The 18,747-nt window shown below is 36.1% G+C and overlaps 1 protein-coding gene across 1 annotated transcript in view; it reads right to left on the bottom strand.

Annotated features, from left to right (window-relative positions):
- LOC139486595 (DNA-binding protein SMUBP-2-like) overlaps nt 1-18,394 on the bottom strand; it is a 39,742-nt gene extending 21,348 nt beyond the window's left edge. The window contains exons 1-5 of the mRNA XM_071271521.1: nt 18,203-18,394; nt 16,132-16,295; nt 8,959-9,154; nt 8,171-8,271; nt 4,423-4,583 (exon numbers count right to left, since the gene is read on the bottom strand). Of these exons, the coding sequence (XP_071127622.1) occupies nt 4,423-4,583; nt 8,171-8,271; nt 8,959-9,154; nt 16,132-16,295; nt 18,203-18,273 (693 nt within the window). The 5' untranslated portion in view covers nt 18,274-18,394. The remainder of the gene's footprint in view (nt 1-4,422; nt 4,584-8,170; nt 8,272-8,958; nt 9,155-16,131; nt 16,296-18,202) is intronic.
- Between the last annotated feature and the right edge of the window lie 353 nt (nt 18,395-18,747).

Below are 18,747 nucleotides of genomic sequence, written 5' to 3' on the forward strand. Positions count from 1 at the left end.
TGAACTATCACTAAAGGTGCCGGACCAAAATAACCTCCAAGGAAATGAGAAATGTCAATGAACTATCACTAAAGGTGCCGGCCCAAAATAACCTCCAAGGAAATGAGAAATGTCAATGAACTATCACTAAAGGTGCAGGCCCAAAATAACCTCAAGGAAATGAGAAATGTCAATGAACTATCACTAAAGGTGCCGGACCAAAATAACCTCCAAGGAAATGAGAAATGTCAATGAACTATCACTAAAGGTGCCGGACCAAAATAACCTCCAAGGAAATGAGAAATGTCAATGAACTATCACTAAAGGTGCCGGCCCAAAATAACCTCCAAGGAAATGAGAAATGTCAATGAACTATCACTAAAGGTGCCGGCCCAAAATAACCTCCAAGGAAATGAGAAATGTCAATGAACTATCACTAAAGGTGCCGGCCCAAAATAACCTCCAAGGAAATGAGAAATGTCAATGAACTATCACTAAAGGTGCCGGACCAAAATAACCTCCAAGGAAATGAGAAATGTCAATGAACTATCACTAAAGGTGCCGGCCCAAAATAACCTCCAAGGAAATGAGAAATGTCAATGAACTATCACTAAAGGTGCAGGCCCAAAATAACCTCAAGGAAATGAGAAATGTCAATGAACTATCACTAAAGGTGCCGGACCAAAATAACCTCCAAGGAAATGAGAAATGTCAATGAACTATCACTAAAGGTGCCGGACCAAAATAACCTCCAAGGAAATGAGAAATGTCAATGAACTATCACTAAAGGTGCCGGCCCAAAATAACCTCCAAGGAAATGAGAAATGTCAATGAACTATCACTAAAGGTGCCGGCCCAAAATAACCTCCAAGGAAATGAGAAATGTCAATGAACTATCACTAAAGGTGCCGGCCCAAAATAACCTCCAAGGAAATGAGAAATGTCAATGAACTATCACTAAAGGTGCCGGACCAAAATAACCTCCAAGGAAATGAGAAATGTCAATGAACTATCACTAAAGGTGCCGGCCCAAAATAACCTCCAAGGAAATGAGAAATGTCAATGACCTATGACTAAAGGTGCCGGCCCAAAATAACCTCCAAGGAAATGAGAAATGTCAATGAACTATCACTAAAGGTGCCGGCCCAAAATAACCTCCAAGGAAATGAGAAATGTCAATGAACTATCACTAAAGGTGCCGGACCAAAATAACCTCCAAGGAAATGAGAAATGTCAATGAACTATCACTAAAGGTGCCGGCCCAAAATAACCTCCAAGGAAATGAGAAATGTCAATGAACTATCACTAAAGGTGCCGGCCCAAAATAACCTCCAAGGAAATGAGAAATGTCAATGAACTATCACTAAAGGTGCCGGCCCAAAATAACCTCCAAGGAAATGAGAAATGTCAATGAACTATCACTAAAGGTGCCGGCCCAAAATAACCTCCAAGGAAATGAGAAATGTCAATGAACTATCACTAAAGGTGCCGGCCCAAAATAACCTCCAAGGAAATGAGAAATGTCAATGAACTATCACTAAAGGTGCCGGCCCAAAATAACCTCCAAGGAAATGAGAAATGTCAATGAACTATCACTAAAGGTGCCGGCCCAAAATAACCTCCAAGGAAATGAGAAATGTCAATGAACTATCACTAAAGGTGCCGGACCAAAATAACCTCCAAGGAAATGAGAAATGTCAATGAACTATCACTAAAGGTGCCGGCCCAAAATAACCTCCAAGGAAATGAGAAATGTCAATGAACTATCACTAAAGGTGCCGGCCCAAAATAACCTCCAAGGAAATGAGAAATGTCAATGAACTATCACTAAAGGTGCCGGCCCAAAATAACCTCCAAGGAAATGAGAAATGTCAATGAACTATCACTAAAGGTGCCGGCCCAAAATAACCTCCAAGGAAATGAGAAATGTCAATGAACTATCACTAAAGGTGCCGGCCCAAAATAACCTCAAGGAAATGAGAAATGTCAATGAACTATCACTAAAGGTGCCGGCCCAAAATAACCTCCAAGGAAATGAGAAATGTCAATGAACTATCACTAAAGGTGCCGGACCAAAATAACCTCCAAGGAAATGAGAAATGTCAATGAACTATCACTAAAGGTGCCGGCCCAAAATAACCTCCAAGGAAATGAGAAATGTCAATGAACTATCACTAAAGGTGCCGGCCCAAAATAACCTCCAAGGAAATGAGAAATGTCAATGAACTATCACTAAAGGTGCAGGCCCAAAATAACCTCAAGGAAATGAGAAATGTCAATGAACTATCACTAAAGGTGCCGGACCAAAATAACCTCCAAGGAAATGAGAAATGTCAATGAACTATGACTAAAGGTGCCGGACCAAAATAACCTCCAAGGAAATGAGAAATGTCAATGAACTATCACTAAAGGTGCCGGCCCAAAATAACCTCAAGGAAATGAGAAATGTCAATGAACTATCACTAAAGGTGCCGGCCCAAAATAACCTCCAAGGAAATGAGAAATGTCAATGAACTATCACTAAAGGTGCCGGACCAAAATAACCTCCAAGGAAATGAGAAATGTCAATGAACTATCACTAAAGGTGCCGGCCCAAAATAACCTCCAAGGAAATGAGAAATGTCAATGAACTATCACTAAAGGTGCCGGACCAAAATAACCTCCAAGGAAATGAGAAATGTCAATGAACTATCACTAAAGGTGCCGGACCAAAATAACCTCCAAGGAAATGAGAAATGTCAATGAACTATCACTAAAGGTGCCGGCCCAAAATAACCTCCAAGGAAATGAGAAATGTCAATGAACTATCACTAAAGGTGCCGGCCCAAAATAACCTCCAAGGAAATGAGAAATGTCAATGAACTATCACTAAAGGTGCCGGACCAAAATAACCTCCAAGGAAATGAGAAATGTCAATGAACTATCACTAAAGGTGCCGGCCCAAAATAACCTCCAAGGAAATGAGAAATGTCAATGAACTATGACTAAAGGTGCCGGACCAAAATAACCTCCAAGGAAATGAGAAATGTCAATGAACTATCACTAAAGGTGCCGGCCCAAAATAACCTCCAAGGAAATGAGAAATGTCAATGAACTATCACTAAAGGTGCCGGACCAAAATAACCTCCAAGGAAATGAGAAATGTCAATGAACTATCACTAAAGGTGCCGGACCAAAATAACCTCCAAGGAAATGAGAAATGTCAATGACCTATGACTAAAGGTGCCCGCCCAAAATAACCTCCAAGGAAATGAGAAATGTCAATGACCTATGACTAAAGGTGCCGGCCCAAAATAACCTCCAAGGAAATGAGAAATGTCAATGAACTATGACTTAAGGTGCCATTTCCATTTAAATGACCTAAATTCAAAATTACCTTGTAAACTTAGGCCACATTTAAAAGAATGTCTGTTTCCCCTCCCCCGGGTCTACCCTTTGTAAACAGACCAGTAAGGCAGGTTCTTTTTTTTTTTTTTTTTTTAACTGGATGTGATTGTCATAGCATGGTCACATGAATGGTTTGACTTGTCCAGTCCAGGCCACTTATCAGTTGTTTGTGCTCAATTTGAGTGTATTTATTTAAATTATCAATCCTTCTGCTTTCAAGCACTTTCCAAAAATGGAAACAAATTATTTTCAGGAAAAAAATAATTTCAATTGTTTTGTGGAAAATAATTTTTTGCCTTGGGGGCTTATTTTTGACCCAGGTGGGGGGAGGGGAAACAAACATATTTTTAATTTTGGCCTTATAATGCAAATGTTTCAAAGTCAACCAACAATAATTAGGGGGTGGGACATACAAATGCTTATACAACTGCATACCAAATATTATTGACTCACCATTAGTGGTTCATCTTATACTCCAATTTGGAGAATAAAATAAGTTTAATGCTTATACTGACCTAATCACAAAATAATAATTAAAATGTTAACTTAGCAAAAATGTAAAAGTAAAGAGTCTATGACTGAAGGGGAGGGGCCAAATAATCGCCATGGGAATGAGATGTGCTAATTCTAATTAAACTGCATTCTAATTATAATTGACCTATCACTAGTGATTCCCCTTAAACTGACCTAATCACAAACTAATGAGATGCCCAATGCTTATTAAGATACTACTGACCGAATCATCCACTTTAACCATCAGCACCACTGTTTGAACAGCTTGAGTGGATGACAATAGAGAACAGAATCTTTAAATTTTTAGGTTAAACACACAGGAAAATCACCAATATTGTTTGAGGAATAGGTCATGTACTATCGAAGTTGGTGTCTAAAAACTAATCAATACTGTACTTTGACAGATCCAGGATAGAGCATATAGGGCATACCCTTTGATTGCAAAAACAATATCCACAATTTATATGTTCTTTGAGCATCCAAAAAAAATGACTGATCAATTTTTTTTCTAATTACAAATTTTAAAAAATCCTGGTGCCTTACCTTTTTACCCTGTTTGACTGCCTGGATTATGATTTCTATGATAGTTGTAGTTTTGCCAGTACCTGGAGGTCCGTGGACAACAGCAATCTCTGGCTGACTTAAAGCAAATCTTACAGCCTCTTTTTGAGATTCATCTAAGTTACTATTTATATAATATATCTCTAAAAAGTAATGAAAAAAGGTATTTTCTAAATGGAAATATATTACAAATTTATATTAGAAGTTATTTAATTTAACAATACAACATAGTTTTTGTTAATATTCTAACAGCAAAGTGAACCATATCTTTTACAAAGTAGTCTGCTTGCCGAAAAAGGTCCATATCGTGACTTGCAGCTGATATTTTACACTATAAATCATTTTGTATTGAAATAAATTGCTTCTCTGAGCACAGCTGGATTCAACCGCAGAGGTCCAACCCTTAACAGTTGGGGCAAAAATGGACACAATATTCGTTCTTGATACAGGTCTGAATTTGGATTGTAATTAAATATTTGACACATGATAAGTTTCTGACACAGAATAACTGTAGCCAAAGAACTTAAAATAAGTTTTAGAGTTAGAATTTATATTCAATGTTTTGCTTTTGTGCAATGCACTATGCTAATTGACCCCTTCCCCGAAAAAAAAAAGAATACACACCCCCCTTTTTCTTGCTTTTGTGCAATACTCTATGTTGTTGCAAATTGACCCCTCCCCCCTTTTTATTGCATATAAAATAATATTTGAAGGAATTTTCTTTTCAATTTTTTAAATCTGAATTGAGAAAATAAATTGACAGCTAATCACTTCAAGACAATTCAACATTTCTTTCTACATAATTTAAAAGCAGTGTAAGGGAGGTAATCCAATCATATAATTTGTACTTTTTTTAATTGTTTATTAACAAGGAAACCCTTGTCTTCCCCTTTTCTTGCCCCTAGTTCCTAAAAGGTTTGAGCAATAAACACCCAAAGCATATCCTAACCATCCCTTTTTCGTATGGAAGAGGGACGAAAGATACCAAAGGGACAGTCAAACTCATAAATCTAAAACAAACTGACAACGCCATAGTTAAAAATGAAAAAGACAAACAGAAAAACAGTAGTACACATGACACAACATAGAAAACTAAAGAATAAACAACACGAACCCCACCAAAAACTAGGGGTGATCTCAGGTGCTCCGGAAGGGTAAGCAGATCCTGCTCCACATGTGGCACCCGTCGTGTTGCTTATGTGATAACAAAACTTGTGGTATAATTTCAGAGAGATTTATACACCATTCCACAACTTAATATTGTCTGGAAACAAGAAAAATGCTTATTTGGGCTCTTTTTCGCCCCTTATTCCTAAACTGTTGGGACCCGAACCCTCAAAATCAATCCCAACCTTCCTTTTGCGGTTATAAGCCTTGTGTTTAAATTTGATAGATTTCTATTTACAATTACTAAAGTTATTGCCTGGAAACAAAATGTGATACCAATATATGACCGCAATTTGTTTTTACATTTGTATAAAAAGTTGATTTTTTTTTTGGGTGGTTAAATGTATGGGCACTTCAAAAACTTTCATGCCATATATATATGTAAAGAGAATAATGTTACCTTTGCTTTCTAAGGGGAGAGACAACTCTGTTTCGTGGAATAAGACAGATGCTAGCTTAGGTGATTGCATGGCTGAGAATGACCTAACCTTTGCTTTCTAAAGGGATATATAACTCTGTTACCTGGAATAAGACAGATGCTAGGTGGCTGCATGGCTGAGAATGACCTTACCTTTGCTTTCTAAAGGGAGATACAACTTTGTTTCCTGGTATAAGACAGATGCTAGGTGGCTGCATGGCTGAGAATGACCTTACCTTTGCTTTCTAAAGGAGGAGATAACTCTGTTTCCTGGAATAAGACAGATGCTAGGTGGTTGCATAGCTGAGAATAGCCTTACCTTTGCTTTCTAAAGGATAAGACAATTCTGTTTTCTGGCATAAGACAAATGATAGGTGGCTGCATGGCTGAGAATGGCCTAACCTTTGCTTTCTAAAGGGGGAGATAACTCTGTTTCCTGGAATAATACAGATGCTAGGTGGCTGCATGGCTGAGAATGGCCTTACCTTTGCTTTCTATAGGGGGAGATAACTCTGTTTCCTGGAATAAGACAGCTGCTAGGTGGCTGCATGGCTGAGAATGACCTAACCTTTGCTTTCTAAAGGAGAAGACAACTCTGATTCCTGGAATAAGACAGATGCTAGGTGGCTGCATGGCTGAGAATGGCCTTACTTTTGCTTTCTAAAGGGGGAGATAACTTTGTTTCCTGGAATAAAACAGCTGCTAGGTGGCTGCATGGATGAGAATGGCCTTACCTTTGCTTTCTAAAGGAGGAGATAACTCTGTTTCCTGGAATAAGACAGATGATAGGTGGCTGCATGGCTGAGAATGACCTTACCTTTGCTTTCTAAAGGAGGAGACAACTCTGATTCCTGGAATAAGACAAATGCTAGGTGGTTGCATGGCTGAGAATGACCTTACCTTTGCTTTCTAAAGGAGGAGACAACTCTGATTCCTGGAATAAGACAGATGCTAGGTGGCTGCATGGCTGAGAATGACCTTACCTTTGCTTTCTAAAGGAGGAGACAACTCTGATTCCTGGAATAAGACAAATGCTAGGTGGCTGCATGGCTGAGAATGACCTTACCTTTGCTTTCTAAAGGAGGAGACAACTCTGATTCCTGGAATAAGACAGATGCTAGGTGGCTGCATGGCTGAGAATGACCTTACCTTTGCTTTCTAAAGGAGGAGACAACTCTGATTCCTGGAATAAGACAGATGCTAGGTGGCTGCATGGCTGAGAATAGCCTTACCTTTGCTTTCTAAAGGAGAAGATAACTCTGATTCCTGGAATAAGACAGATGCTAGGTGGCTGCATGGCTGAGAATGACCTTACCTTTGCTTTCTAAAGGAGGAGACAACTCTGATTCCTGGAATAAGACAGATGCTAGGTGGCTGCATGGCTGAGAATGACCTTACCTTTGCTTTCTAAAGGAGGAGACAACTCTGATTCCTGGAATAAGACAGATGCTAGGTGGCTGCATGGCTGAGAATAGCCTTACCTTTGCTTTCTAAAGGAGAAGATAACTCTGATTCCTGGAATAAGACAGATGCTAGGTGGCTGCATGGCTGAGAATGACCTTACCTTTGCTTTCTAAAGGAGGAGACAACTCTGATTCCTGGAATAAGACAGATGCTAGGTGGCTGCATGGCTGAGAATGACCTTACCTTTGCTTTCTAAAGGAGGAGACAACTCTGATTCCTGGAATAAGACAGATGCTAGGTGGCTGCATGGCTGAGAATAGCCTTACCTTTGCTTTCTAAAGGAGAAGATAACTCTGATTCCTGGAATAAGACAGATGCTAGGTGGCTGCATGGCTGAGAATGACCTTACCTTTGCTTTCTAAAGGAGGAGACAACTCTGATTCCTGGAATAAGACAGATGCTAGGTGGCTGCATGGCTGAGAATAGCCTTACCTTTGCTTTCTAAAGGAGAAGATAACTCTGATTCCTGGAATAAGACAGATGCTAGGTGGCTGCATGGCTGAGAATGACCTTACCTTTGCTTTCTAAAGGAGGAGACAACTCTGATTCCTGGAATAAGACAGATGCTAGGTGGCTGCATGGCTGAGTATGACCTTACCTTTGCTTTCTAAAGGAGAAGATAACTCTGATTCCTGGAATAAGACAGATGCTTGGTGGCTGCATGGCTGAGAATGACCTTACCTTTGCTTTCTAAAGGAGGAGACAACTCTGATTCCTGGAATAAGACAGATGCTAGGTGGCTGCATGGCTGAGTATGACCTTGACTTAGTCGGTTCAAAGCACTAAAGATAAAACACAAACAAATTTTATCTATAGATTTTATTTTTTATTTTCAAGTTTTGTGAAAACTGTTCAAAATAATTATAATATGATTAATATTGCCACATTGTACCTGTATCAAAGAAATTGTAAATATTTTACAATGGATTTTAGATGAAGCAAATTTATGAATGAGATTGAAGACTTTTTAAAATTTATTTCTTTCTGATTTGAACTCTGCACTTTCCTGGCCATGACATTTGAGAGATGACTATCAGTGAAACATTTACCAAACAACAAATTTATTTGAAACAAAAATCTTTTTTCATTGGCAAACTCCAAACATATTACAAGTTCTAAATATCCAACAGTCTTGGCTTTATTGTAACAGATTTCAATCATAATGATAAAATATCTGACATCAAAGCTAAATAGTCCCAAAAGAGATGTAATAAATCAACTATCATACATATTGGCAAAGCCCTCAGGTCAGCATACCTCCATTTAGTAGATATGAGAAGATGTGGTATGAGTGCCAATAAGACAACTGTCCATCCAAGTCACAATTTGTAAAAGTAAACCATTATAGGTCAAATTATGGTCTTCACACAGTCTTGGTTCACCCCAAACAGCAAGCTATAAAGGGCCCCAAAATGACAAGTGTAAAACCATTAAAAAAATCCATTATTTTTTGCCCAATCTTTACTCACTTTTTGATTCTTTTATATGTCACATCATTGGCTAATTTAGTCAGCTTGTACAGTGAATCATCGTCCAATGAAAACAAGTCCTGGCTGTCATCAAATGCCACATTGATCTCTGTCTGACTAACTCTTGTGATGATTCCAGACCCGGCATTGTCTGTCTGTTGATCACTTGATGACGGACACAATCCTACTATATCACCTGAAATTTGTGAAATAATTTTTTTTTTAAATTTGTATTTTGCAATATCTGCTTTTGACTCTTTTAAATACAAACTTAACTGCCCATTTGACTGGACATAGTTGGGTATTCATACATATTGTACTTCCAAACAGATGTCACCAAAGCATGGGTTTAACTGCCCACAGGATAAGACCAATTGACCATATTACTATACTCATTAGACTCTTGGTATTCCTACATTATTTGGAAAATACACATAATATCAATGATTCAATTAGACATCAATGTAACCTTCCTCTAATTTTAAGGAAAAAAAAACTTTCCCTACAACTTTAAAAAACTAGAGGCTCTAAAGAGCCTGTGTCGCTCACCTTGGTCTATGTGCATATTAAACAAAGGACACAAATGGATTCATGACAAAATTGTATTTTGGTGATGGTGATGTGTTTGAAGTTCTTACTTTACTGAACATTCTTGCTTCTTACAATTATATCTATAATGAACTTTGCCCATTAGTAACAGAGAAAAATATTTGGTAAAAATTTACATAAATTTACCAAATTAATGAAAATTGTTAAAAATTGACTATAAAGGGCAATAACTCCTTAAGGGGTCAATTGACCATTTAGGTCATGTGGACTTATTTGTAGATCTTACTTTGATGAACATTATCGCTGTTTACAGTTTATTGCTATCTATAATAGTATTCAAGATAATAACCAAAAACAGCAAAATTTCTTTAAAAATTACCAATTGGAGGGCAGCAACCCAACAACCGGATGTCCAATTCATTTGAATATTTCAGGGCAGATATATATTGACTTGATTAACAATTTAACTCCTTGTCAGATTTCCTCTAAATGATTTGGGTTTCAAAGTTATAAGCAAAAAACTACATTTTACCCCTGTTCTATTTTTAGCCGTGGTGGCCATCTTGGTTGGATGGCCAGGTCATCGGACACATTTTTCAAACAAGGTACCTCAAAGATGATTGTGGCCAAGTTTGAATTAATTTGGCCCAGTAGTTTCAGAGGAGAAGATTTTTGTAAAAGATAACCAAGATTTACGAAAAATGGTTAAAAATTGACTATAAAGGGCAATAACTCCTAAAGGGGTCAACTGACCATTTCGGTCATGTAAACTTATTTGTAAATCTAACTTTGCTGAACATTATTCCTGTTTACAGTTTATCTCTATCTATAATAATATTCAAGATAATAACCAAAAACGGCAAAAATTTCCTCAAAATTACCAATTCAGGGGCAGCAACCCAACAACAGGTTGACCGATTCATCTGAAAATTTCAGGGCAGATAGATCTTGACCTGATAAACATTTTTACTTCATGTCAGATTTCCTCTAAATGTTTTGGTTTTTGAGTTATCAGCCAAAAACTGCATTTTACCCCTATGTTCTATTTTTAGCCGTGGCGGCCATCTTGGTTGGTTGACCGGGTCACGCCACACATTTTTTAAACTAGATACCCCAAAGATGATTGTGGCCAACTTTGGATTAATTTGGCCCATTAGTTTCAGAGGAGAAGATTTTTGTAAAAGATTACTTAGATTTACGAAAAATGGTTAAAAATTGACTATAAAGGGCAATAACTCCTTAAGGGGTCAACTGACCATTTCGGTCATGTTGACTTATTTGTAAATCTAACTTTGCTGAACATTATTCCTGTTTACAGTTTATCTCTATCTATAATAATATTCAAGATAATAACCAAAAACGGCAAAAATTTCCTCAAAATTACCAATTCAGGGGCAGCAACCCAACAACAGGTTGACCGATTCATCTGAAAATTTCAGGGCAGATAGATCTTGACCTGATAAACATTTTTACCCCAATCAGATTTCCTCTAAATGCTTTGGTTTTTGAGTTATAAGCCAAAAACTGCATTTTACCCCTATGTTCTATTTTTAGCCGTGGCGGCCATCTTGGTTAATTGACCGGGTCACGCCACACATTTTTTAAACTAGATACCCCAATGATGATTGTGGTTAAGTTTGGTTCAATTTGGCCCAGTAGTTTCAGAGGAGAAGATTTTTGTAAAAGTTAACGACGACGGACGACGGATGACGGACGACGACGGACGACGACGACAACGGACGCCGGACGCAAAGTGATGGGAAAAGCTCACTTGGCCCAGCTAAAAAAGTCTGAAATCTATACTCCACTGAGCAATTCACTATGCTGTTGAATATTAATTTTTCCAAAACTGATATCAATTCAAATTTCTAATGGAGTTTGCAACAATAACTACTCTTTTAAATACATCATAAAATATTAAAATGTAAAATAAAGTGCTTGTTATCACTGAATGGTAAAGATTGGTTGGTAGTAAAAGTGAATATACATTGTTTATTGTATAAAACAATAAAAAAAAACTTCATCAGCAACATTTAATATTGGCAAATTTCCAATGAAGTTATTTACATAAAGTTATTGGCAAATAAAAATAGAAAATGACATCATAGTCATGTCTGGCAAATATCCAACATACATTATCTAAAAACATTTTAGATAAGATAAGGAAAAAAAGCTTCATCAGCAACATTTTAAATTGGCAAATTTCCAATGAAGTTATTTACATAAAGTTATTGGCAAATAAAAATAGAAAATGACATCATAGTCATGTCTGGCAAATTTCCAACATATATTATCAACTACTATTCTATACAAAGAAAGATAACTCCAATTGAAAATTAAATGCTATTGCACAATATTGTGCAATTAGATATTTCTTGCTATTGTGCAATACTGTGCAATTGAAAATTTCTTGCTATTGCACAATACTTGATATGGAATCCTGATTTGGACCAACTTGAAAACTGGGCCCATAATCAAAAATCAAAGTACATGTTTAGATAAAGCATATCAAATAAGCCCAAGAATTTAATTTTTGTTAAAATCAAACTTAGTTTAATTTTGGACCCTTTGGACCTTAATGTAGACCAATTTGAAAACTGGACCAAAAATTAAGAATCTACATACACAGTTAGATTTGGCATATCAAAGAACCCATTTATTCAATTTTTGATGAAATCAAACAAAGTTTAATTTTGGACCCCCATTTGGACCAACTTGAAAACTAGGCCAATAATTAAAAATCTAAGTACATTTTTAAATTCAGCATATCAAAGAACCCCAAAGATTAAATTTTTGTTAAAATCAAACTAAGTTTAATTTTGGACCCTTTGGACCTTAATGTAGACCAATTTGAAAACGGGACCAAAAATTAAGAATATACATACATAGTTAGAATCGGCATATCAAAGAACCCCAATTATTCAATTTTTGATGAAATCACACAAAGTTCAATTTTGGACCTTTTGGGCCCCTTATTCCTAAACTGTTGGGACCAAAACTCCCAAAATCAAACCCAACCTTCCTTTTATGGTCATAAACCTTGTGTTTAAATTTCATAGATTTCTATTTACTTATACTAAAGTTATGGTGCAAAAACCAAAAATAATGCTTATTTGGGCCCCTTTTTGGCCCCTTATTCATAAACTGTTGTGACCTCAACTCCAAAAATCAATCCCAACCTTCCTTTTGTGGTCATAAACCTTGTGTTTAAATTTCATTGATTTCTATTTACTTATACTAAAGTTATTGTGCGAAAACCAAGAATAATGCTTATTTGGGCCCTTTTTTGGCCCTTAATTCCTAAACTGTTGGAACCAAAACTCCCAAAATCGATCCCAACCGTCCATTTGTGGTCATAAACCTTGTGTCAAAATTTCATAGATTTCTATTCACTTAAACTAAAGTTATAGTGCGAAAACCAAGAAAATGCTTATTCGGGCCCTTTTTGGCCACTAATTCCTAAAATATTGGGACCAAAACTCCCAAAATCAATCCCACCCTTCCTTTTGTGGTCATAAACCTTGTGTTAAAATTTCATTGATTTCTATTCACTTTTACTAAAGTTAGAATGCGAAAACTAAAAGTATTCGGACGACGACGCCGCCGACGACGCCAACGTGACAGCAATATACGACCAAAAAATTAAAATTTTTGCAGTCGTATAAAAAGGGGGAGGCAACATTAAGGATGGGCATGTAAAATTTGTATGTCTTAACCTATATGTAGCTACATAAGGGGGCTGAACCCCCTGCTCCCCGTTAATCCGCCTCATATTATAAATTTCATTAATCTAACTGGTACTGAGCCTTATGAGGATAAATTTGCTTTCAATTGCATTATAAATTTAAAATTTACCACTGCATTGTATTAAGCATATCTAGACAATATTGTGAAATGAGTTATTTCCCTTTGTCCATAGAAAGAATGTTCATGTAGACCAAATAGATTCATACACCATTTACTTCTCCCTGTGACTTGTGTAAATCTAATTAAACAGGTTTTCTATAAAAAAAGTTTTTTTCATTAAATGTTAATCTTAAATTTATCCTTTGGATTGTTTCACATTTTGTTTGAGGGGCATTAAAATAAACATGACAAGCAGTATCAAACAAGTGAAACTGCGAGCTACTGCCCACTGATGATACCCCTGCCGCAAGTGGATAATATTAATTGTGTAAAAATAATATGCAAGTGTTCGGTAAGAAGGAAGTTGTCGAGTGATGAATCTGAAAACGCATCACACGGTATAGCTGACTTATATTAACCCTTAAACCAAATTTCAGAAATCCTTGTATTGTAGTTCCTGAGAAAAATGTGACGAAAAATTTTCAACTTGGCTATCATGTGTAAAATCAAACAAGTGTTCGGTAAACAGGAAGTTGTTGAGTGATGAATCTGAAAACGCATCACACGGTATAGCTGACTTATATCAAGCCTGAAACCAAATTTCAGAAATCCTGGTAGTGTAGTTCCTGAGAAAAATGTGACGAAAAATATTCATGGGACGGACTGACTGACAGACTGACGGACTGATGGACTGATGGACTGACGGAAGGACAGACAGAGGTAAAACAGTATACCCCCCTTTTCAATGCGGGGTATAATTAAGAACTAAAGCATTCTGACATAGGGTACCGTATAGTGGGGAATTTTCACTGGGTGTTTATTTTTCCCTTATTTTGGCTGATTAAAGAAAATCGTGAAAAATAAATTCTGTGAAAAATTAATGCATACTTTTAGTACTTTCTAATAGGTAAAGCGTCGGTGGTAGGTCAATAACAGTATAGGACAGTTTTAACAACAAAAACAACAAGGGCATTGAACATGTTGATGTATTTTATACCAGAGTGCACACACTGAAATGTCTCGCCTTCTTTACTAATCATTGATAATATGTTGATAGTCCTTAATATAAGTCTTTATTACAATTGTCACATAAACTTAACATAAAACAAAAAAATTAAACATTGACCAATGAACCATGAAAATGAGGTCAAGGTCAGATGAATCATGCCAGTCAGGCATGTACAGCTAACAATTCTTCCATACAACAAATACAGTTGACCTATTGCAAACAGTATAAGAAAAAACAACTTAACACTGAGCAATTAACCGTGAAAAAGAGGTCAAGGTCAAATAAAACCTTCGGGACTCATATATATAACGTAAATATATATTTCCATACACCAAATATAGTTGACCTATTGAATATAGTGTTAGAAAAAATAAACCAAAACTCAAAAACTTAACTTTGACCACTGAACCATGAAAATGAGGTCAAGGTCAGATGACACCTGCCAGCTAGACATGTACACCTTACAATCATTCCATAGACCAAATATTGTAGAAGAAATGCATACAGTATAAGAATAACAGACCAAAACACAAAAACTTAACTCTAACCACTGAACCATGAAAATGAGGTCAAGGTCAGATGACACCTGCCAGTTGGACATGTACACCTAACAGTCCTTCCATACACCGAATATACAAGACCTATTGCTTATAGCATGTATAGTATCTGAGATATGACCTTGACCACCAAAACTTAACCTTGTTCACTGATGCATAAAATGAGGTTGAGGTCAAGTGAAACTGTCTGACGGGCATAAGGACCTTGCAAGGTACGCACATACTAAATATAGTTATCCTATTACTTATAATAAGGCCAAATAAAAATATATGTGTGGTTCCAGTTACATACTTTTAAAAAATAGAGTCCGTAGGTCGCCTTTTTTTTTTTTTTTTTTTTTTTTTTTTGAATGTCAAAATCCGGAAAAAAATCGTGTGTTTACCGACATTTTTTCTGGTATTATACACGCCCCAACCGGAAGAGTGCAATTTTTACATGTGTTTGGTTGTAAAATAAACAGTCATGATACGTTTTTAGTTAATTTTGTTGCATTCTGTTATGAATTGTTGCATTTTAGCCATAACAGATACTTGTGATGGAAATTCAGATGACAGAAATCTATGAATTTAATTATTTTAATTCACATTCCTCAAAATTTGATCGTTTGAAAATTTATTTTTCAGAAATGAAAAAAAAAGTTCTAGGGTCGGGGGGTTTTAACTAGGGTCGGTCGGGTTACTGGAACCACACATATATTTTTATTTGGCCTAAGAGAAAATTTAACATAAAAAAAATAACTTTTTTTTCAAGTAGTCACTGAACCATGAAAATGAGGTCAAGTACATTGGACATGTGACTGACAGAAACTTCATAACATGAGGCATCCATATACAAAGTATGAAGCATCCAAGTCTTCCACCTTCTAAAATATAAAGCTTTTAAGCAGTTAGCTAACGCGCCACCACAGCCGCAGCCACCGCCGCAAGATCACTATCCCTATGTCGAGCTTTCTTCGACAAAAGTCGCAGGCTCGACAAAATGACTGTCTAGTGTGTGTATCAATTATTGTCAGATAGATTATGAGAGTACGGTACTCTATCAGGTAATTAACCTTATTAATTAGTGTTAAACTACATAAGAATTGTAAACCAGATTGAAAAATCCACAAAAATAAAAACCGCCAAAATTTTTCATATACTCTGTTGCCCGTCAATCACCAAATTTTACACCCGCAAAAATAACCCGCTATACGGTATTTATTTTGCAAGTACCTGATGTAATATTATGGGATGGAAATTCCTTTATACCACCAGAAGCCTCAAAAGATAAGATAGTTCTCCCATACAATCCTGTTTTACGTCCACTAATTCTAAGCTTTAACAGACAAACACCCCTTCTTTGCAATTCCTTGGGTGGTAACTTCTCTGTCAAAATTCTGAAATAAAACAAATTAACAAATTTTAGCATGTTGATATTAACTCAAATATAAGTCAAATTTCTTTATTTTTCACAAAGCAAAGCATCAGCATAGTGATAGTCAGAAATTAGAATGAAACGTTATGAATCAGCAGATTTTTCATGTTTCATCGATCATCATTTGTAAGTTCAACCACAAGTTATAATTATATTTTACTTAGTTTAGTGGCTAAAATAACATTTATCTTGTCATTATTCGCTCAGTGTTCATCATGAAAACAATCACATTAATTTCAAATAATTTTAAGAAAGCACTGTGAGATGGGAGTCAATTAATGTAACACTGACTTTTATTTTCTGAACAAGCTCATTTCTTGTCGACTTCATAATTATTTCAAACATTTTAATAGACGTCACTTAACTTTTAATTTATAATTCTTGCTTTTTTCATAGTCATGTTCATTTATTTTCAACACGGACCAAAAATATGAAACTTGGAATTTAAGCCCTGCAGTTACCTTTAATTTCAGAAGTGATTTAAGGGGTCACAGTCACCCCTTATGAAGGCTTTAATTCTGGTCAATGCAAGGGGTCTCATTGGGAGGTTAAGACAAGTCTGATCTGGGATTCCGCTTACCATTTTGTCAGATTCCTGTATACCGCTTACACTATGTCATGTATATACAATGTACAATGTACGTAAGCAATTCTCATTTTTTTGTAAATTGCCATGTCCTGCTAGACCTCATTTCCCGTTTTCACGGCACAATCATTTTACTTTCACTTGCCACGCTTACAAAAAGTCAGCAGACCCCAATGAGACCCACAATGCAGACTTATAGTTTGGTGCCCCCAGTTACCCCCTTTTTAAAATTTATCCTAGATCCGCATTTGAATATGTTCACTTTTTTATCGTTGTTCTATGAATATCTGTCTTTATATGGACAATGAAATCACATCTTTTAAAATTATATATGATGGTCCCACAAAAATGTTGAAAATGCATAAATTTCATTTTTTTCCAGCTTCTCTCATGCGATAGCGGTACCTTTTTAGTCACTATTTAAGTGTTGCGTTTAAGTATGATTTGTAACACTTTATAGTGACTGAACAGGTAAAAAACAAACAGAAAAACAACACTACTTGGAACAGCACCCTGCTATGTCTTGGTATTGTATGAATAAAAAATCAGATTGGAACAGCATGGACAATATGTTAGTTGTACGTCCTTGTGAATAGCAAGGAAAGCTTCATATATCAATTATAGATAACGCATTTTTTTTATCGTCTATCAGGTTTTTCATACATTTTCTGGTCACATTTTCACAACAATCGTTCAAAAAGGCTTAACTAACTTTGTGAAAGTTTCAAACAATGTAAAGTGTTTCATTCCCCAAAAATCTTGAGCGTTTCTGCGAAAAAAAATCCACGCAATTTTGTGAATGAAAGAGGAAAGTAGATCCTTACGCGTTGCATTCGCGCATGTTATTTGCATACTGACCCAATAATCACGGTCCGTCCACTGATACTGACATTATCAGCGAGTACACATCAAAGGAAATATGTACAAATTACCGATAAACAATATATACATGTATTTTCTGAATAGGGAGAACTGACCCTCAGCAAACAGACCTAGGTCAAAACCATGATAGTTCCTGTCACAATTAATATATGTGGTAACCTGTTTAATAGATCAAACGGTTGCTATGAATTATATTAAACAAAACAAGGCCAGTCTTTACTAGTATAGTATAGTGTCCCTGATCATAAATAAACTGCTGGTGGATTGCTGTACTGTTAACATAAAGCAAATCCTCATTGTCCTCAAATTATGTGACAACTGTCAAAACTGCCATTACTGGCAATATATCAAATCATAAAATGTCTGATATTGTAATAACTAATAATGACAAGTGTTTTAACCTTGTTTCTTCTATTTCAGTTTCTCTTTCTAAATCTAACAGTTTAAGATGAGTCTCAATGAATTTTTCCATCTCTATTTTACATCAGAGACATATATACATATATATATATATATATATGTCTCTGTTTACATATATTTGATAAAAACAAAAAAGATGAAAAGTTCCAATCGTTGGTCCAAATGTGGGATAGGGAGAGAAACTTGCTTTCCGATACTTTTACTGTTACTGTTACTGGTAGGTTCCTCCTATCTAAGGAGCACTCCCGAAGGATACGAATATGAATATTTACATATGAATATATATGATATTAAAATTTAAAAATAAAATCATGTCAATGTCGGATACTTTCAAACAAGGTTTTGTACTATACATATTATAAATCATAATGATATAAAATAAAATGCTTCGCTGAGTGTAGCCTGATACGACCGCAGAGATCGAACCCTGAATAGTTGGGACAAGTTTGAACACAATATTCAAGCTCGTTACTGTAAATGTTAATCATTCGGGAGTGCTCCTTAGATACAGTAACAGTAACTGGCT

This window comes from Mytilus edulis, chromosome 8 (assembly GCF_963676685.1).
Source record: "Mytilus edulis chromosome 8, xbMytEdul2.2, whole genome shotgun sequence".
Taxonomy (NCBI): domain Eukaryota; kingdom Metazoa; phylum Mollusca; class Bivalvia; order Mytilida; family Mytilidae; genus Mytilus; species Mytilus edulis.